Genomic DNA, 22386 nt, shown 5'->3' with positions numbered 1-22386 from the left:
TGGATATTAGTTTCTTTCTGACCAAAGAACTAGTACCTGCAGTTGACCCCAAAGCCCAGAGGATCTTCCCTTCTTTGACCCCATAGACTCTACTGCTGACATACTTGGGTATGGAAGTTTCACCTAGGGAGAAAGACTGGCCTCTCACTCCATGAGGAATTCCTGCATAAGCATCCTTAAGAGAGCTGCCCTAGACTTAACTTAGTTACTCCTGATGATGGGCAACTCACTACTGCAGGAAATGGCTTTTTCTAATCCTTTATGGTTTGAGATATTCATTTTTAAAAACCCATTAAAATTATTTAAAATAAACCTTTTGAGATAACTATAGATTTACAAGGAGCTGGAAGGAAGAATCAGAGATCCCATATACCCTTCACCCAGTTTCCCCAGTGGTAACAATTGGCAAAACGACAGCACCACATGACAATCAGAGAATCTGCATTAAACACCCAATGATCTCATAGGGGTTGCAGCAGTTTTACATGTGCTCGTGTGCATGTGCACATTTAGTCTGTGGAATTCTATAGTGAGTGGATACAAAGGATCACCACAATGAGGACCCACCACAGTTTCATCACAGGGACCCTCATGCTACCCTTTGGCAGACACAGCCCCTGCCGTGTTCCTGCCTCCCTAATCCCAGCTAGCCACTAACCTGTCTGCCATCACCAATTTTGTCATTTCGAGAACATTATGTGAACGGAATCACACAGTATGTCTCCTTTTTGGGATTAGCAGCTTCCATTCAGTATGATTCTCTGAAAGGCCATTCAGGTTATGTTTTGAATTGATAGTTTGTTCCTTTTGATGGCTGAGTAATATTCCATAATATGGACATACCACATTTTCTTTCGCTATTTGCCCACTGAAAGATACCAGGGTTGTCTCCATGAAAGTGCTATGAACATTTGTGTACAGATCTCTTACTCCTTTTTAGGTAATAGCTTGACTGAGATATAATGCACATCTCATACAAGTCGCCCATTCAAAGTGTACAACTCAATGGTTTTTGGTGTATTTACCAAGCCATGCAACTCTCTCCACAACCAACTTGCGAACATTTTCCTCACCTCAAGAAGAAATCCTACACCCTTAAGAATTACCTCCAGCTGGCCTTCCCCATCCCTAAGCAATTGCTAATCTACTTTGTCTCTACAGGTTAGCCTATAGTTGCCCCCTTGGTGTCCATAGGGGATTGGTTCCAGGATCCGTGGCAGATATCAAAATCCAGGGATGCTCGAGTCCCTTGGATAAAAAAAGATTTTGCACAGAACCTACACATATCCTCCAAGCACTTGAAATTCCCTCTAGATTACTAATAATGCCTATGACAATGCAAACAGTTGTCAGAGTGTATTTTTAAATTTGTATAACTGTTCATCCACGTTTAGCATGCATCAGTGTGTCATTCCTGTTTATGGCCGAGTGACATTCCATTGTATAAATATACCCCACTGTGTTTCTCTCTTCATCCGTTGATGGACATGTCAATCAGTTACGTGAATACAAGTTTTATTTCTCTGGTATTGGTGCCCAGGAGTATGACTGATGAGTCGTATGGTAAGTGCACATTTTGTTTCTTTTTTTTTTGAGTTGGAGTCTCACTCTGTCGCCCAGACTGGAGTGCAGTGGCCGCTCCCAGCCACCGCAGCCTCGCCTGCTGGGCTCCGGCGATCCTTCCACCTCAGCCTTCCGAGTAGCTGGAACTACAGGCGCGCGCTACCACGCCCAGCTCATTTTTTTGGATTTTATTGTAGAGATGAGGTCTCGCCTGCCCAGGCGGGTCTCAAACCTGCAGGCTCAGGCAATCTACTCACCTCAGTCTCCCAAAGGTGCGGGATTACAGGCTGAGCCACCAAGCCTGGCTACATTTTGTTTCTTAAGAAACTAGCCATGCGCTGGAATTTTCCAAAGTGGCTATACCATTCCCCGTTCCCACCAGCAGTGTGTGAGAGATCCAGTTTCTCCACACCCTTGTCAGCACTGTGTCACCATTACTTTTTCCTATAGCCATTCTGATGGGGCATGTATACTTCTTTGTGTGACCTCAGCTGAAATCCGACTCTCGGTTCTGTTTGCTGTGGGTCAGAGTCCTGCCTCCTCTCCTGGACACTCCTTTGTAGGCTGGTCAGCCCAGACCTTCTATCCTGACATGATCTGGGTAGCTTGTGTCTCTCCCCCCAAAACAAAGGGCCCCCCATGAAAGGTTGGACCCAAGATGCGGCACGACACAGAGGAAGCGAGATGTCTGGGATCTGGACTATGTGCCCATGTCAAGCCTGGGGAAGAGTCCAGTGAGACTCCCGATGCTTGTTCCAAACAAGAAGATGTCAGGCAAGGACATCGACATCCTGTCTTTGGACCCTGCTGTTAGTGGGACTGACTCCGGGACAGCGACTGCCTGGTAACTGTTCTCGTCTTCCAGGTGGACTGAGATGTCCTCAGACTGTGGCTCTCCTGATGGGAGGTGGGGCACTTTGAAATGGCACTGAGGGCAGGTGTGGTGGCTCAAGCCTGTAATTCTAGCACTTTGGGAGGCTGAGGTGAGGGGACTGCCTGAGCTCACAGGTTTGAGAACAGCCTGGGCAACTTGGTGAGACCTCATCTCTACAATAAATCAAAAAATTAGCCGGGTGTGGTAGCGCGCACCTGTAGTTCTGGCTATTTGGAAGACGGAGGCAGAAGGATTGCCTGAGCCCAGCAGGTCAACACTGGAGTGGCTGTGAGTGTGCCACTGCACTCCAGCCTGGGCAATGGAGTGAGACTCCAACTCAAAAAAAGAAAAGAAAAGAAAAGAAACAGCACAGGGCAGTGCTCTGAGTACGCACGTGGCGAGTCTGTGGGCTGGCCTTGAAAAGCATCCTGGACATATAAACCTCAGAGTGATGACTGCTGAAGGCATGCTTAAGGGCTCAACAGATGTATCGAGTGAATGGGCACATGAAGGGTCAGAGTTCCCGCCCTTGGATTCCTAACGGGTCAGCAGCACAAGAAGATCTGGGAGCCTGAATGAATGCTGATACTTGCCTGTGCTTCAGAGCTAGAAACCAGCTGACCTGTGGGCTCTAGTTCTCCAGGCTTCTGGGAGAAGAACAAATGAAATTCTGTGCACAAAAACATCCAGACCAGCCGGGCTCGGTGGCTCAGCCTCTAATCCCACGCCTTTGCGAGGCTGAGGTGAGTGGATTGCCTGAGCCTGCGGGTTCGAGACCTGCCTGGGCAGCGAGACCTCAACTCTACAATAAAAATAAAAAAATCAGCCGGGCGTAGTAGCGCATGCCTGTAATTCTGGCTACTCGGAAGGCTGAGGCGGAAGGATCGCTGGAGCCCAGCAGGCGAGGCTGCGGTGGCTGGGAGCAGCCACTGCACTCCAGTCTGGGCGACCGAGTGAGACTCCAACTCAAAAAAAAAAAAAAAAATCCAGACCCTGGCATGCCCTCAGGTGAGGCATGTGTGGACGTCAAGAGGTATTGTCAGTGGTGACAGAAGGTGGTCAGGACTGTGAGCACCGTGGATGTCGGGGTGCCAGCTGACACACGGCTTCCAACAGCAGTGTGCACGGAAGCCCCCCGCCACGGGAACAAGAGTTGTGAGATGCATGACTTTGGCACCACAGCTGTGGCCAGTGGCTATTCATGATGCACGACAGGCAAGGAAAGGGTGGGTGCACCGAGGGGGCCGTGAGGGACTCCCATGCTGTCAGGATGACACGTCCCTGACTGACTGGTCCCTGGTGTGGTCTACCAGGCAGCTACCTGCTCAGGACCTAAACACATGTCACCATGATTCTTCTCTCTGCTATTGCCTTTGGGGAAGCCGTCAGCAAATGCCTCCCCAAACTAACCTGGCATCCCACTTCCACGGTTGGCACCCGGTCCAAGCCAGTATGGTCTCTGACCGGGTGACTCAAACACCTCCTCAGGGGTCTCCTCACCCCTAGCCTTCCCCTGAGGGACTGCTCTCCTCAGAAGGTCTTTTATAAATGTGAGTCGATAAAGCCCCAAGGACTGAGTGCTAAGGGCCAGCCCAGTCATGGCAGTCCGGGAAAGAACAAAGACACTGAATATCAAGTCTATTCCAAAGCCACGGTAATTAAGAAAGCGCAGTATCGGCACAGGCAGACAAATAGACCCAGGAACCAGATGACAGCATCTGAGCAGACCCTTACATGCAGTCACCTGATTTATGACAAAATCAATGCTGCAGAGCAGAGGGAAGAGAATGGTCTCAGCAATAAATGATGTCAGGCCAACTGAATATCCACGAAGGGAAAAAAAACTGTTCCTTGGTCTCTACCTCACGCCATATAAAAAAATCAATGCCAGATGGATGGCATGCTCAGATCAAAGCTCTAGAGGAAAACGTGGGAGACCCGCCTTCTTGAGCCCAGGGGAGGCAAAGGTTTCTTAAACAGGACACAAAGGTGCTGAGCATGAAGGAAAAAAGTGACACAGTGACAATATCAACATGAAGAGCCTCTGTTCATCAAAGGACACGGGTGAGAGGGCAGAAGTGACTCAATGGGATTACACAATGGGATGGGAGAGTCAGCAGTCACATAGCCACCAAAGGACATGGGCCCAGAATATAGAAAGTTAAATAACTAGAAAATTAATTTTAAAAAATCAGGTAACTCAATTTTAGAAATGGGCAAAATCCTTGAACAGGCATCCCACAGGAGGACAGATATCCAAATGGCTCATAAAAATACAAAAGCACAAGTAGGAAACACAATGCAATGATGGTACTTGAGGCACTACAGACTCACCAGAATGGCTGAAAGAGATCATGATAATACTGAGTGATGCGAGGATGAGGACAAATGTTGCCAGGCAGATGTCCAAATGGGTTGTACCCATTTGCACTTCCCCAGAACATTCCCAGAGAAGTGCAAATGGGTACAACCACTTTGGACATCTGCCTGGCAATATTTGCTAATGTTGAAATATGCACACCTTATGGCCCAGCAATTCCACACCCACAGCCCGCAGAGATGCACACATGTGGTCACCTAAAGGATGCTCATGGGGGCAGTGATTGAAATAGCCAAAACCCTGAAGACCACTCAAATGATCATCAGGAAACGGGTGACTCTAAATATAAAATGTAGGGCAAAGAAGGTAGACACAAAAGAGCACATACAGTTCAAAGCAAGCAACTCTAACTATCTAGAAGTCGGGAGGGTGGCTGCTCTTGGTGGGGCTGGGTAGTGACAGGAGAGGGTGCTGGGTAGCGGCCAGCTGGGAAAGTTCTCTCTCTTGATCTGGGTGCTGAATTGGTGACTACTCACCACACTGTCTGTGTATGTCAGACATCAATAAGAAAGGGCATGCCATTGCCGGTTCCAACAAGACGGGGCCACGCTGTTCCTGGTTCCCCACAAAAACACACATGCTCTTTTGTGGCCCTTGCCATCCAGATCTTTATGTGGCTCACTCCTTCACACCTGTAGGTCTCCACTCAAAAGTTCCCCCTCCCTCGGAGACACCTACCCTGACTACTCACTCTATGACACTCTGTAATAGGTGAAGCATCCCCAAATTCATGTCTACCTGCAAAGTGTGACTGTGATCTACCTTTGCAGATGTCATCAAGGCAAGAGGTCATACTGGGTGAGCGTGGGCCCTGAGTGCAATGACTGCTGTCCTTATGAGGAGAAGGCACACAGAGGAACGGACTGAGTGACGCAGCCACCAGCCAAGCCACTCCAAGCACTGCTGCCACCGCCAGGGGCTGGAGGAAGCCAGGAAGGCACCAACCCTGGGGTCTTTGGGGGCTTGTGGCCAGCTCACACCTTGGTCTGGACTTCCGGCTTCCAGAATCACGAGGACAGACGTCTGTTGCTTTAGGCCCTGATGGTGGCACGCTATCATGGCAGCCACAGGACAGGAGCCTCTCACTCCCACCATGCCCCGCTCTCATGCCACCCTGTGTCGGGGTCCACATGCCACCGCGGCGTAGCATCTCTGTTCACTTGCTCACTGCCTTCCGAGAACATACGTGCCACAAGGGCCTGCCCAGTGCCGAGCACTGTGCCTGGCAAGAGAGTGGCTCCGTAAATCCCGGGAACAGGCCTGGAACACGCATGACTCCTTCAACGCGGAGGGGACAGCAGGAGCTCCACGTGTGTGAAGGAATGAATGCATACCTTCGTTCCCTCCTTCCAAACCACAGCAAAACAGGAAGAGCCTGTGAACATGGCTCAGGCCCAAAGGGGTCATGGGCTTAGCTCTACCTATAGTGCCTGTACATTTTCCCGGGGGACAGAAAAGACCTTATCTGTGTCCTGAAGCTAGAGGACAAAAGCACAACTCTGCCCTCGCTCTGCCATCAGGTCTCCCACCCTCGGAGCGTGCCACATCTCTACCCGGTCTTGAGTCCAGGGGCTAGCAGACTTCTCTATTAAGGGCCACTTAGGCCTGTAGGCCAGTCCCTGTCACAATCTCTCAACTCTGCAGGGGAATCACCAAGGCAGCCAGATGACACTGAAGGAAGAAGGGAGCTGGAGTTGGCTGATGGGGCTGTGACTTTGACAAGTATGATTGAGGGGGGCATTTGGGAGGAGATGACATGTTTGGGGCAGCATCTGGGGACAGCGCTGCCCTCCCTACCCACCCCACTGGGAATGTGGCTATGGGTTTTCTCTGTCCCATGCAGCCCCTTTAATCGCCCTTACTGGCTCCGGTTGCTGCACAAGCCTGTTTTGTCCAGAGCTGTTTCCGCAGGAGCCTGGAAAATGGGAAGTTCTTCCCCCTCCTTCCCTGAGTCTCTGCCCAGAGCAGATTACAGGGCTCGAAGGGCTTGCAGCTTTTGAAAAAGGGCTGCTGACAACCAGGAGTTAATCGGGCAGTGACCCCCAAGTCTGGGCGAGGGGGTGTGGGGGGTGGATGAGGAGAACATGGCCAGCAAGCTGAGCTCAGCCCCCACTCCATGGTCACGGCCACTGAGAGAGGAAATGAGGAGGCCAGGAGGCCGGGGACGATGGCACTATCCACAAAGCAGGCACAACAGGTGCGGAGGGGACAGGAGCTGCCAGCCATGTAATTAAGGCCTCCAGACACCTGTTGTGAACTCGCCCATTCACACCCTAGCAGGTGGTTCACACCTCCGAGGACGAAAATAGCAAGAAAAGAAAAAACGATGCTTGGATAAGAGGAGGAAAGTGGCTCTCCATCCTGTAGCCGCTGGCCACCCTCACCAAGCCTCCCTGACCCTCAGGACCGGTCCAGGGTGATGAGGTAGAGCTCTAGAGGGAGAGCTGGCTGTACTGCTGAAAGCTGTGTGCCCCTGGGCAGACTTCTGAACATCTCTGTCTCTCACGTGCCTTGGCTTTGTGAGTATTCTGTAGTGTAAGGCCTCACACACACAGTTCAAGGGCAGCTGTGTGGCAGGCTGGGGTGCAGCAGTCACGGGGCGGGGGGCAGACAACCAGGCAGGCCGAGCCACCCTGGCCAAGGGGTCGGGAGTGAGTCAGTGGAAGGGTATGCTGAAGGCCTCATTTTGTTGATTTTTATTTATTTATTTTTGTTTTTTTAGAGGCAGGGTCTTGATCTGTTGCCCAGGCTGGAGTGCAGTGCCATGATCAGAGTTCATTGCAGCTTTGAACTCCTGGGCTCAGGCAATTCTTCTGCCTCAGCTTCCCAAATAGCTGGGATGACAGGTGCTGCCACTGCATCTGACTAATTTTTTTTATTTTTTGTATCAACAGAATCTTGTTATGTTGTCCCGACTGGTCTTGAACTCCTGCAATTCTTATATCTCGGCCTCCCAAATCAGTGGGATTACAGGCATGAGTCACAAGCCCCAACCAAGACCTCACTACAAACTGGTAACTGGAGTGTGCACTAAGAGTGCTGACTGTGCCAGGCACAGCGAGCCCTTACAGACTGTTTGTCGTACGGAGGACTATGCCCACTTTCCAGATGTGGAAACTGAGACACAGAAGGAGTAAGTAACTTGTCCAAGGTCATAGGGCTAGGAATTGGTACAGTTGGGTTATGGACACAGGCATTGTGAGCTTTTACTCTCACTGTACGGAGGATGTTAGCACCACCACCACCACCATCATCTCCACAACACAGCATAGATGATGTCTCTGTGGCATGGAGAGGCCTGTGTTTGCAGACATTTTCTAAATCGGGGCCAGCCTGCAAGGACCCCTGACTACTGACACACTATGTGAGGCTGGGAGGAAGGGAGAGGAAGCCAGAGAGGGCCTGGCAGGGGAGGCAGGGAGTCAGCGGGTCGGGCAACTCAGAAGCAAGTGCTTTGTCCAGACGGAGTGGCCACCACCAGGAGCAACAGCTTGAGGCTGTGCAACCCAGGCCTGAGCGTCTGCTCTTTTGGTTTTTCAAGACTCAGAAACAGGGGTTATATGTGAAACCCCGTGTGAGGCAAGTACAAGACACTGACTGACCTCACCCACCCCAGCACCAACACTGCCTGGGCTCAAATAAGCCACACCCAGGGGCTATGTCTAGCCTGCCAACTTGCAACCTCTGCCCTTAGAGGGTGGAAAGCAGGGCAGCACCAGCCAGCCTCCCAAGGGTGATGAGGCCCTGCCAGAGCCCAGCCGAGGAACATGAGTCCCTGGCCTCCTGGGAGTGGCCTTTCACATCCTGGAAGCCCCATGCACCTGTGTTTACTGGCTCCTCCCAGAAGAATGTAAAGCAGGAAGGCCAGCCTCATCCACCCATTTGACAGAAGAAGAAACCGAGGCTGAGGGACTCATTTCAGGCCCACGGGGCAGGGGCCTTCCCATTCCTGGAAGACCCCTGTGGGGAAGCCAGGTATGTGGGCTCCCTGCTGCTTCTACTCTAACTAGCCAGCGACAGAGCTTCAGTGTCCACATGTGTAAAATGACCTCCTCCCATCACAGCCTGAGTTTGAGGATTCTGTGGCTGGGGTCATAGTGCAGACTCTTTGAACAAAGGGAGGAAAAAACAGCAGCATCAATCTGGTCCTTCCGTGAAGAGGGAAACAGGCTTTTAGCATGTGCTATCCTGGTGATGGCCTTGTGCGCAACTTTCTGTTGGAGACACACTCAGGGGAGAGCTAATCGCCTAGGTCCCCACCAAGAGGGTCACCCTCTCAGAGGTGACTCCTAATGGCTGGGTGGCAAAGTAAACCACCCATTGGTAGAAAGGAAGGAAGGGAGGGGAGGAGGAAGGAGGAGACATCAGGCCTTGACTGTGGGCCTGCTGGACTCTACTCCCCATGCTGTGGGGAAGACAGTGGCAACGTCCAAGCGCAAAGTGTGGGGACCATGGAAGACTGTGTGGGGAGAGCTCGGGCAGCCGGTGAGCCCTGTCTTTCACCTCCAGACCCACCAGACTCCGTCTTCTGAAACCTGACACCAAGCAGTGCTCCTGGATGACTGGCCACCTGGAGGAATCACAGGAGTGACCCTGTGCTCACTGGGCCCTGTGCTAGGTGTCTCATGTGCTCTGATGCCTCATTATCCAGCTGAAAGGCAGGTGCTTTTAATCCCCACTTCCCAGATGAGGAAAACTGGGGCCCCAAGAGCAGAGGGGACACAACACAGGAAAAGCAGGAACTGCACTGAACCCTCAGGACCACCCCCAGAAAGGACTCCACCTGGCCTGGACTTGAGAGCCGCTTGGCTAATTCTCTGCCACCTCAGAGGGCAGGGCTGAAACGTCCTCCACAGTGGGCCTAAGTGACAGCAATGAGAGCGACAGACAAGCTTGTGGGAAACGCTGCCCTCCCCAGTCAGTCTGCCCACCCATCCCCTCATCAAGCCTTTCGCTGTTTGAGCAGGGAGGCGGGGAAGCAGAAACGCTTCATTCCTGCCCTTCAGGTGAGCAGCCTGAGGCCGTCCCATGTCCAAACTGTGCTCGTGCTCCAAACTTTCTGATCTTTCCACCAGTTTGCAGGCAGGACTGGGTACCTAACCTGCAGGGCCTGATGCAAAATGGAAATTCAGGGTCCCCTGTTCAAAAGTTATTGACAATTTCAAGATGGCGACCGCACAGAACCCCAGCGCAGGGCCTTAGGCGACTACACGAGCCACACTGTGGAACCTCCCTCCTGGAAGATGGCAGGTAGCACCTTCCAGAACCCAGGAGGCGCAAACCAAGGCTGCCCCATGGAATATGACAGAAACGGGCCAGGGCGGGTCCTCCTGTCTAGGACGGCTGCTGTGCCAGTTCCTCATCTGAAAACGGGTACAACAATAGTCCTGTCATGCCGGGCTGCTGTGAGGACCAACTGACGCAAAGGAGCACGTGGGACGTGGGTGGCCAGTGCCCAAGGGCTCCACGTGTTGTGAGGAGGGGCTAGCTGTTTTTTAACATCCTTTCCCATCATTTGAAATGTGGGCAGAAACAAGAGCGCCTCCACCAAATGCTCAAGCCTTGCACAGTGTCTTGTGTACCAGGAAGGCAGCCCTGAGTGCAGAGGCATCACTCGAGGGCACAGACTCAGGCCTGCTCCAGGCACCAGGCAGTCTGCCCTCTGAACAAATGGCCCATTTGCCCTGGGGCTTCCCAAGGTGGTGGGGAAAGAATGAAATAAACAACACAGCAGAGGCAAGAGCACATACACATCTACCCCAGAGCAGAACCCGACAGGCGGTGCCTAGTCTAACACTCCTTCCTTCTAGATCCAGGCTGACTTACAGCTCTGGCACTGCTGGCTGAGCTGGGTGGTTTCTGTCCTTGTCCTGGTGGTGGGGCAAGAGAAAGGTCTGTGTGCGTGTGCATACTCAAACGTGCACAGCCTGAGCCCCCATCTGTCCAGCCTCCTACATTTCCTTTTAGGGGTTGAGGGCACTGGCTTGCCTGTCCCTCACAGGCCTCCTGTCTCTCCCCCAGCACCCGGCTGAATGAGGCAGAGAGGACAGCAGTAAGGGAGGGCTGGGAAGGAGAAGATGCAAAGGGAAGGAGAGAAATAGGTAAGCTCCACCGAGGCCTTCAAGAACTCCACCCTGTTATCAAGGACAAGGTTCTGTCCAGAGTCAGGTTCAAATCCTGCTGAACAAACAGCACACCTAATGTTTAGTAAACACTGCTCCTCTGTGCCAGGTGAGGAACTAAGTGCTTCACACACAAAAGATCATTTAATCCTTTGAGCAGCCCCTGGGACAACCAGGGAGCAAGCTGGGTGGCAGCCCAAGGCACCTGGCAACCCAGGTAGAATGTAGGTTCCAGAGTTGGTTTCTTCACTGAGAACTGGAGATGGTGAACACGACCCCACAGGCTGCAGCGATGAACAGGCCCTAATCACAGAAGTGTTGCAGCCCACGTGGTGGGGACATGCTACCAGAAACGAACACTCACTCACACTCACTACTGCAGCACTACCACCAACTGCAGCATACAATATCATCAGCATGACTACTACCACTTCATACCAGGAGAAACTGAGGCCCAGAAAGCGAGCTGCAGAGAAGACAAGCATCGCTGTCAGCTAATTCACTATGGTGCCTACTTTCTGACTTTTCTAAGGGGCAACCCACAGAAACATGGATCTGCTGGTGAAGGGGTTGGAGTTTGATGCAGGGAGGCCCCCGTGCGAGGCTGGTGGCCTCCAGGAAGGGCCCTGAAAACTGCCACCCTGGACTGGGAGGCTGCTGCCCTAGCGTGGGCTTTAGAGCTTGCCCAGAGCTTGCTCTCCACAGCCCCACACTCTCACCCGTGCACCCACCCCAGCGGCTGTTGCTGTCAGTTTCCTTCCTGGTCCTCCACAGAGACAGAAACCTGGGTCTCCTAAAGCCGTTGCATGCCTGACACCCAACACCGCGCCAGGAGCAAATGACACCCACGCCAGGACGGTGGTCCCACAGGCAGGACCTGGGAGCAGCTCCTTCTAGGCCCAGGAGGATGGGTGGCAGAGCGGAGGGGCTCCAAGCTGGGACTTGGGTCAGACAGACTTGGATCAGCTGTGTGGTCCCGGGCAGGACACCACACCTCCCCACGACTCCAGCTTCTGTTTGGGTCCACCTTCTGTTCAGGTGCAAAATGGGTAGCAGCATCCCTCCCCTGAGGGCTGCTATGTGGCTTAAAGGAGATGGCACTGTCCGGGAAGGTGCTCAGCACAAGGCCCAGCGCACAGCAAGTGCATGATCACACAGCGTGATTTTTATCACACCTGGTAGGACAAGCCCCAGGAAACTGCCCAGCACAATGGACCAGACTGGTTGCCCTAAACCCTGAAAGCGTTTCCTGGCTAATGACCTTTGCTGGCCAGTGGCTTTGTCTGCAATCTGTTTGGGGCTTACCTGGACAAGGTTTCATCCCTGAGAAGACTCACAGCGACCCCTGCTGTCTGCTGCTTGAAACTGCGCCAGGCAGGGTAAACAACAAAGCAAGGTGGAGAGCCCTCCACCAAGGCATTAGGTTTCCAGGGGTTTATGAAAACTCTCATGGGAATAATGGCAGGGAAAAGAGACACCACATGTAATCATGTTCAGGGGACACTAATTCCCTGTCTTCCAAATATAAAATAGAATACGCAGGATCAAACAAAGCGCTTTCCTGTCCCTCGTGGCCTTTTGTTTCCCTGGATAAATGTCATCCTAAATGCACTGTGGAACCAAGTGAAACTGTCATTCTGGCGGCACGTTATTTCCTGATCACCACGCGTTGTTCCGAGCGAGCCAGTTTTGATCTGGCAGTTCTTAAATTGGACTCCTTTTAGAAAGCAGAAGCATGCGGAAACAAGCAGACACGTGAGAGGCCAAGATGCATACCTTCCTCACATACTCCTCCTGACTCATCTACCGGGATTCGGGGAAATGGAAATTGTCCCCAGCTCTCCAGGCTGTTCTGCCCAGGGACTGCAGCTAAGACCCTGCGACTCACACACTGAAGGGGCCAGCCTCTGCATCGGTTCCTGGTTAGCCTCATCTGGTAATGAACTGAACACCAGGGCATGACTTAGGGGGAGAAGGGTGAGGGTTCTGGAGCAAACTCCCCCAAAACAGCTTCTTATTCTTAAAACCACAGAGTGAGAGCAAACAGGGTTGACTTCACAGAGATCATTTCTTCCCAGCTTTAAAACACGGGCCTCACCTGCATCCAGCTGACCCCACAAGAGGCTAACTGGCAACTCCAATAGGGGTGTCCCTCTGCATCTTCATGCCTGGGCTCGGCTAATGCAGGTTACATGAACGAGATCTCGTGTGTGGAGTCACCTACATGCAGGCTGCAGTGCTGCAGATAACCAGAGCACTCTTAGATCCCAGCAATCCTGGGCAATCAGCCTGGTGGAAGCTGATGTCATTACATTCAGGGTTAGACCGTGTCTGGCCCCTCACAGGCCCGGGGACTGCTTTGACTTTAAGCACCTCCATCTTATGCCCTGTCCTAAGGACACTGCTCTCATGTAGGGCTTGGTGCTGGGTGGCACCTAACTAATCTGAAAAACCAAATATTGTAATGTGCCAGCACAGGGGTCACAAACTGGTGGCCCAGGGCCAAGACAAAGCCCTTGTTTTTGAAAAGTGACTTAGATGCAGATGAATTCTCCCTAAAAATCCAGATTGCTAGTTTCTCTTTCAAAATATGGGAACTGGTCTTCTAAAGTCTGCACTCCTGCAAGGCATCAGAGCTGGCAGCCAGAGAGGCCCAGCTCTTCAGTCCCCAACCAGCCTGCTCTTATGGATCCCGTGACCTGCCTGGCCTCTGAGAGACAGCTGAGCTTTTGGTGCCCTGTCTGAGCAGGTGCGGATGGACTGAACGGTGTACAGGTCACTCACCTTTATTTCAAAAGCATTTTAGACCAGTGGTCCCCAACCCTGGCTGGGTATCAGGATTCCCTGGGAAGCTTTTATCAAAATACCAATGTGTGGATCCCATAGCTGACCAATGGAATTCAACTCTCAGGGCACAACCTGAGCAAAGGTGTGTTTCAAGGGTCGTCAGGTGCTTAGACTATGCCACTGATGGGGAGAACCACCTTAAACTTGAGGGGTGAATCTCCTGGAGGAGATTCAAGCAGACATGGACTGAGCTGGGTTTTAGCCACTGGGCCCCTGACTCTCCTGCACCTTGTGGGGGCAGATGGGTGAACCCTGCCTGTCCTTTCTCCTGCTGCCTCCGGGAGGAGGATGCCTGGCTGTTTTTACTTTTTTCTGCATGATGCTCTGGGGAGTCACATCTGAGATTAAGGGAGATAAATCAAAGGCAGCCAAAAGATGACCTTTGAAAGCCCACTGCGCTGGCCTGCAGCGGAACCACGCAGGACCCAAGAGCTGCCTGTCTTCCCTGAGGCTCAGGCGGACTCCTGACCCACATGCCCCGGCTGGAATAGCACTTCTCACCTGAACAGCTCCCGGATCTCTTGGCTGTCAGCCTGGAAGGGGATATTCCGCACCAGGATCTTGGAGGTCGTCTGCTTTCTGGCAACTTGCTTTTTCCGAGCAGTCGTCAGGGCTGGTCTGGAGGGTTGGGGAGAGGGTTCAGTTATCCCAGGCGTCGGCAGCTCCTGCCTCCCACAGGTTCCACTGCCCTTCCACCAGAACATTCAGATGTTCAAGAGTGTGTGGGGGGAGGCCAAGACGAAGGGGGAGGAAGGTTGGCTCGCCCTTCATTTGAGAGAATCAGAGATATCATAGACTTAAGGAACCCCAACAAGCATGTGGCTGGCTTCTTACCAAACCCAGTCTCCACTGATTCTCTCCAGATGCACAGAGGGATCCTGCTGATTTCCAAAGGTCTGGTTTGTGACACCCCATCACTAACCCGAGGAGGAGCATGCAGGGGCCTAACCACAGAGATGGACCAGGTGGTAAGAGAGGAAACAGCCTGGGGGTCAAGGCCATGCCAAATGTAGTCCTACCTTACCTGACCCCTGCTCTCCTGCAGAAACCTTCCACTCCACCAAAACAGGGCAGGGTGGTGTGCAAGACTGGGAGTTAACAAGCTAGGCGTGAATGCCAAATTGGCCACTCAGGATATGTGTGACCCTAGGTAAGTTACTTAGCCCCTCTGGGCCTCAGTTTCCCCAACTGTAGAATAGTGCCAACCTCATCAGATTATGTGAGGATTTAGTGAGAGAAGACTCAGCACTGTACCCAGCATGTGGTAAACAATGAATAAGTGGCAGCTGGACATGGTGGCTCATGCCTGTAATCCTAGCACTCTGGGAGGCTGAGGTGGGAAGGCTGCTTGAGCCCAGGAGTTTGAGATCAGCCTACGCAACTTAGCAAGACTTCGACTCTACAAAAAAGTAAAAAATTAGCCAGACACGGTGGTGCACACTTGTAGTCCAGGCTACCTAGGAGGCTGAGGCAGAAGGCTCGCCTGAGCCCAGGAGGTCGAGGCTTCAGTGAGCTGTGCCACTGGGATGCCACTACACTCCCAGCCTTGGCAATAGTGAAGGCCCAACTAAAAAAAAAACAAACAATTAAATAAGGGCAGCAGTTATGACAGTGAACGTGTCATGACTCACTTCCTTCAAGCCTGCTCCATGTCTCCTCCTTAGAACCTTCCCTATCTCCATGCAAACAGCAGTCTCCCCTCTGCCCCCGGCTTCACTTCTCTTCCTGGCCACTTATCACTGTCTGATGTACATTATAAGCTTAATCATGTTTCTCTTTATTGTTTGTCTCGTCACTCTGGGGCCGTCCTGTCCCATACAACAGCCACCAGCCACACGTGGCTAGCTAAATCTAAATGAAAATGAATCAAAACTAAGAATTCACTTCCTCAGTAGTTGGGGCAGTGAGCCTCTGACATGGTGCCCGGTGGTTCCTGGTCCTTGGCATAGAGGCCCTTGTGTAACCCTGCCATGCTGTGTCAGGGCAGGTTTGTGTGACCAGCAAGATATAGCAGAAGGGATGGTGGGTGACTTCTGAGACCAGGTCCCTGCCTCTCTTGAATCACTTGCTCTGGGGGAGACCAGCAGCCATCTCATAAGGACACTCAAGCAGTCTCTCAGAGGCCCCAGGGTACGGGACTGAGGTCTCCTGCTGGCAGCCATGTGAGTGCACCATCTTAAAAGCAGACCCCGCCCCCCAGCCCCAGCTGACAACCTGACTGCAACCTTACGAGATCCTGAGCCAGAAGTCCCAGGTGACTACTCCTGAATTCTTGACCCACAGAAACTGTGAGACAATGATTGCTTAACCTATTAGGCTTTGGGATACTTTGTTATGCAGCAATAGAAAACAAAAACAGTTGTTCTCGCCACATTTCAAGGGCTAAATAGGCACGTGTGGCAAGTGGCTACCCTCGTGGACAGGACACATGCAGAACATTTCCATCACTGCAGAAGCTTCTATGGAATAGCACTGCCCTAGAGTACAAGCTCCACAGGGAAACTCCATCCCCAGTGACTGGGGGGAGCATCTGGTACATGTGGGCTTTCCATAACCTTCTGTTGAATAATTGTCCTATGAATGCTAGCTAGGGGGTGAGAGCTCGCGAGGCTGCGTTCAGGTGGACTCTCTGGAGATGAAGCACAGAAAGGAACCGCGGGTAGGGGTGCACGGGCACAGCACATGCAGGGCGCCTTACACACACCCTCTAGTGAGAGCATTTCACTTCAGGGGCAAGTCACCCATGCAGATTAGAACCTGAATGTATAGGTGCCTGCAAGCCTAGACTCTTCCTCTTATACTCTGACAGCTCAGGAACCCCTCTTAGCCTCCCGAGGGTCCCATCCCAAGCCTCCTCTTGCTGAGGATGGTCAACACAGTACAGACCACAATAGGTGAAGACACCAGAGCCAGCCCAGCTGGATTTGCAAGCAGCATTAACAAACAGGGAAGGAAGAAGAAAGGTCAGCTCCCCGGCAGCTAATTTGCTGGACGACTACAACAAATGGCCGACTTGTTGAAAACTACCCAATAAATATCTGAGGCTGGCTCCAGGACTGTTAGAGGTGGTCACTTCATCACCCAAGGCAAGCAGACAATAATGACCACAGTGGCGTCGCCGAGCACGTGCCATGAGCCGGGAATGGCTCGAGGCAGCTCGCGTGCATTTGTTCATCTAGATGTACAAGTGGGCAGGGGCGGAGGGGCAAAGCGCAGTCTCTAAAAACCCACCACTTCAGCAGGCTGGTTGCTGGGCCCATCAGTCTGCCCCCATCCCTCAAACTGACTGGAGGCCAGCACCGGGCAGTTATCCTAGCTCCGAGAAGCAAGCCCCACAGAGCGAGACATCTAGGTTTTGTAGTTTCGTCTGGCTTGTGCTCAGCACTGGCAACCTACAGCCCTCCCTTGGCTTATTATACCACCAAGATGGGTGTCACTGGCATGTCTCTTCTGCCCTTGTTCTTCTTCTTATGGGTCAGTCCTGGGACAAGGAAGAGGGACATTTAAGGGCTATGAGACCCCCAAGGGCGACTCGAGTCAAAGAACACCAGAGGATGCTGAAGACTCACTTAGTGGCTCGTTCCGAGATTCTCACTTCCAGCTTGTGGCCGTCCACGACGTGACCCTAAGAGATGAGACAACATGGCTCGCCCCTCCGTCCTTAGACATACTCACCTGCATCCTTGCCCTTTACTGGAGCAGAGCGCTTGGCTTGTATATGGGGATTGATGGCTCCCAGGCAGAGGGCCTAGCTGGAATCGAGGGCAGAGGATGGCTTTTCCCTGAAATGGCCCCTGCCGAGATCAGGCAGCAGTTGGTCACGAAGACCCAGCCCTCGAATGTTCTCTTGAGCCAGGAGTAGGTCTTAACCTTTATGCCATTCAAGGGGCACCGGATTTTCCATTGTTTATAAGCATTTTCAGGCAAAGTGAGCCCTCAGGCCTTTTGCAGAGAGTTTGGTTTACAGTGTACGCTCTTTAAGAAAATTCAAAATCACAGTGGAGTTGCCTCTAAAGCTAGGCTCTAACATTGGTCCCTTAAGGCAACACTGGTGTATTAGCAAAATTAGTCTTGAAAATCCCTTAAATCTCCCATAAAATATAGCACACATAGCTTTGTATAAACAATTCTTGGAGGCAATGTTCACATATGCATGTGTACGGCGACATACAGAACATAATACAGCACATGTGCAAAGTGAAATTATACAGGCTCTCGAGTGATGTGAAGAGAAGACAGAGCCACTGGGCTTGCAGAGGGGACTTAGGCTAAACAAGCATGTAGCCCCGACCAGGAAGGGCCTGGGACACGGCATCAGGAGGCCCAGCTCCCTTGGGGTGGTGCAAATCCTGGCCGCTCTGCCCTCTACGACTCCAGCTCACCTCCTGCTAACAAGGGTCCTGCCTGCCTCTGGTACTTGGGGCCTAGAGATGGACATTCCTAACCCCTCTGTCTGAATAGGCACTTGAGTCCATGCCCAAAGAGCTCCTCTCCCCAGTCTGCCTCCACCCTGGCCATGCCTGGAGAACTCTAGGGTCTCCAACCTGCCCTCCTGCTCTCCCTCTCCACCACAGCTGAAGAGATGGTTCCCAACAGAAACCAGATCCTTCCCCAGTGTGCTCATGGCCCCTAAGGGTCTCTCACTGCCTTAGGCTAAATTCCATGGTCCTTAAAATGGCCCACAAGACCCTGCCCTACACACCTCTCCCCTCATCTCGTACCCCAATCCCCTCCGCCCCCACTCAGCCCCTATCAGCGGCCTCTTTCTGCTTCTCAAACATACTAAACTCATTCCTACCCTTAGAGTTCCTGCCTCAGGCCTTCTGCATATGCTGCTCTCTCCTCCTAGACTACCTTCCTCAAGATCTCTGAGTAGCTGACTTCTTCTTGTCAATCAGGTGTTGGTTCCACTGTTACCTCCTCTGAGAGGCCTTCCCTGACCACACACCCTAAGGTAGACTCATTCCCCACCCCACTCCACAGCTTTGTTTCCAAGACCTGGTCTTGCGCATTTATTCGGAGGTCGACTGTCTTCCCCACTGTAAAGAGAAGCCCACACGAGCAGCCTCCCCCAGGCACAGCCCCATGCCTGGCACACCCAGACCCATGATAATTGTGCTGTGGACTGAATGAGTGAACTACAGTGACCATGGAGTGCTGGGAAGGGCTCTTCATTTTTCTTGAGCCATGGTCCCCTAGAGATCTGGCCACAGTAATGGGCCCAGAAGAGCGCGGACGTACACATTTCTGCTCAGTTCCAGAGAGCCGATGGGACCCCTTCCCCCGCCCCCAAGAGCCTCCATGACCTCAGCTGCAAATCTTCAGCTTACCTGGAGTTGCTTGAGGGCTTTCTGGGCTTGCTCCGGCTTCCTGTATTCCACAAATCCAAACCCCATGGAAAACAGTGCCCCTGAAACAGAGGGTGGGAGTCATATCAGTGGGCGGAGGGGAGGGGCACAGAGTAAGTGCAAGGCCAAGGGCAAGCCCACTCTCTCCTCTCTCCCAAACCCCGCTTCACTCTGAAAAGACCTTAGCTCCAGCTGCCCTTTCTTACTCATCTTCTTGCCGAACCAGCCAAGAAGCACCCGTGGCTGCCACCTCAGGACCAGTGACTATTAATTAACAACTGAGTGACACTATAATTAACTTCGTAATAGAATTCCACTTTGGGAAGAGAGTGTGCTAACAGGGATGACCGTTGAGTGACATGCAGCAAAACCTCTACCCAGGCAGTCCCCTGCTTCCAGGCATGTTACATGGGTGCATGCCTGGAGGTGACATGCCCCAGACGCTTCCTCCTGGCCAGGACCTGTGACCAGCTGATTTCATTTGGTTCCTGATTTCAGATATCAAGTGTAGATAGGGTGGGCAACTGCATGATTCCAACTTCTCTGGTCCCTACTTCTAGGTTGACAGTAGCAAGACTCTGGATAGCAAGGTCCATAGCAAAAATTTTGCCAGAAACCCCTGCTTCCTGACTATGTAGGACTGGGAGTGGGCAGAGGTGGGGGGGAGTTCTCACAAGGCACTAAGAAATTTAAGACCCCTGATTACACCCTGCCTTTTGGACACTAAATTGGATCACCCCCACCCCTACCCCAGCATTTCAAACAGATTTGTCAAGTTTATTCTTTGTAAGTAGATTGGCTTAAGTCTGACCAGTGAGGCTCAGAAGTTCTCTGCCTGCGACTCACAGCAGCTCCTGCCTTTCCCTCCGCTGAGTGTCTGCATTTCCATCCACATACAGCAGTGTTACAGAGCCAGGCAGAAATTCTTGCAACTACCCCACACGGCTTAGACAGAACTTTTGGGGACAGGCAGGACCACCTCAAAGGGACTCTGAATGTCTGTTCTTTGGAAGCTTCCTTTGGAGGCTCAAGGTGCTGGCTGATGGGCTGGTACATCTGTGTATGTATAACATTTTTAAAGTGCCGTGAAAGGCAACTGTGACAAGGTCAAGTTCATCTCCCAGCCAGACACTGCAGATCCATGCTCTATCCTTTTCCATGCCCTGTGAGGCTAACCTCTACCTGGGCTCCTTACCTTCTGCTTCCTGTTGGGACTGGCCAGCAGGAGGCACAGATCTGAGATGGGAGGGTAAGAGAGGGAGGCTGGAGCTTGGGTTCCTTCTACACGCCCTACCTGAGTCCCTGCTTTGGGTGGCCGTGTGGCCATGTCCAACCCATAGTCCCAGCTCCTGCTCTGGCCATTCTGTGGCTCCAGCTTTCAAATGAGCCCTTCCTCCTATGTTCCTTTAGGCCCAGTGGGGGAAGGGCATTCCTATGTGACCTGCTACCTGGACATCTCTGGGCACTCCTAGCCCAGCCCACACCTCGACACGTGGTCCCTGCCTTATAGGTGTCCCTCCTCCAACCGCAGCTGAGTGTGTTTTGTTTCCTGCTGCAACCTTGACTGATGCACTTTGTCTTTGTCTTCCCCAAGCTGGGTGGTTGGGCCCCAGAGAACAGGGTTGTCAAACAGAGGCTCTTGAAAGAATTTTAAGAGCTGCTTACAACACTACCAAAGCATGCTGATGAGTGCACCCCAAGTTCAAAGAGGGGCCCCCGCAAGCATCCAACTGCAGCAAGAGGCACAGTGGCCCACCTTCGCCCACCTGACTCATCTTCGCCCACCTGACTCAGCTCCTGAAGTCACCACAACTGACCCTTCTGATCACACTGACTTGGTACTTAGTTGCCTTTCCCTGGACCTCAAACCATATCTGAAGCTCCTGGAGAATAGAAATGTTACGGGTTGACTGCCCCCCAAATTCACATGCTGAAACCCTGACTCCCAGCAGTTCAGATGGCCTTATCTGAGAAGTGCTTTACAGAGGCAACAAGTTAAGTGAGGACATTCGGAGTAGGCCCTGACTTACTATGACTGGTGTCCTTCCAAAGGGGGTAGGATTTGAACATGGGCAGGCAAAGCCAGGACAACCCCCTGTGACCATGAAGGCAGCCAACCTACAAGCTATGGACAGACTGGAACAGAACTTACCCCACAGCTCCAGAAGGAATGGATGTCGCCTGAACCTTGGCCTCAGACACCTGGACTCCAGAACTGTGGGACAACACTTTCTGGCATTGATGTCACCAGTCTGTGGTGCTGTTATAGCAGTTCAGCAAATGAGTGCCAGGGATGCTCTAACTTTTGTGCCACATGTCTGCTTAGACTGGAACCCTCTGTGGCTCCCCAGCAACTCTGGGGAAAAGTCCAAAGTCCTCTGTGTGGCATAAAAACCTCATCTTGATGTGGAACCTGTCCATCTTCCCAGGCACACCTCCTTCCTCTTCCTCAACAAGCTCCCCAGGCTCAGCCACTTACAGCCGCTTCCCACGGCCTGGTTGGTCCGCGTCCCCACCCTCCAAGCCTCAGGCTGGCATGGAGACCCTGTGTAGGGCTCCTGCCCCCCTGCCAACTATCTCTCCAGCTAGCCTGTGGGACTCTGGGCAGGGACTGTGTGTCCTTCAGTCTCATGTAACTAATGTCACACTTGCTGCCTGGAGGAGCCTGGGAACTGTCTGAGAAATAACTGAACAGCAGACACCCTGGCCACCCTGCCATCAGCACACTGCAAGTGCTCAGGACAGTTTTAGGCTGATGTGTAGGGAATTCCTGCAAATCCTCCAAGCTAAAGGGACTCAGGACAGGCGGCATGGCTATGAGAAAGCTAGGACTCACCCTGCCCATGACCTGCAGGAAGCCAGGGCTGGAGGAGAGCCCACAGAGGCCAAGAGGCTCAGGATAGCACCTGAGGCCGAATGGAGGGACAAGGGTGGTCCCTGGCTGCCCACACACCAGCTGACCAAGGAGGTGAAAGATGGCTCAGTAGAATATTCCAGAAGTTCTACAACTGGGTTATCTCCCTTGGAAGGGAAGAGGAAATGTCCAAGATTGGTCATTCCTTGCTATTTCCTAGGAAGTTTCTAGAGCACAGACGTGCTGGGAGGCGGCAGAGGTTTTTGCTACTGAATGGTGTCACCATTGTCTACCCACAAATGGCACCACTCTGAAACCATCTCTGACAGTCTAAGGCAGGGAAGGGTCTGGAGTCAGAAGGACCTGGCATGCAAGATTGTGCTACTGAAAAGCAGGCG

At 52.4% G+C, this 22386-nt stretch overlaps 1 protein-coding gene across 1 annotated transcript in view; it reads right to left on the bottom strand.

Moving 5' to 3' along the window:
* RBM19 (RNA binding motif protein 19) overlaps positions 1 to 22386 on the bottom strand; it is a 71639-nt gene that overhangs the window by 11316 nt on the left and 37937 nt on the right. Inside the window, exons 19-21 of the mRNA XM_008054253.1 lie at positions 19117 to 19196; positions 17356 to 17411; positions 14288 to 14404 (exon numbers count right to left, since the gene is read on the bottom strand). Of these exons, the coding sequence (XP_008052444.1) occupies positions 14288 to 14404; positions 17356 to 17411; positions 19117 to 19196 (253 nt within the window). The remainder of the gene's footprint in view (positions 1 to 14287; positions 14405 to 17355; positions 17412 to 19116; positions 19197 to 22386) is intronic.

Source organism: Carlito syrichta, unplaced genomic scaffold (assembly GCF_000164805.1).
Source record: "Carlito syrichta isolate Samal-C Ts95f unplaced genomic scaffold, Tarsius_syrichta-2.0.1 Scaffold78064, whole genome shotgun sequence".
Taxonomy (NCBI): domain Eukaryota; kingdom Metazoa; phylum Chordata; class Mammalia; order Primates; family Tarsiidae; genus Carlito; species Carlito syrichta.
The sequence above is the reverse complement of the archived record's forward strand: the minus strand, read 5'-3'. Positions and strand labels throughout refer to the sequence as shown.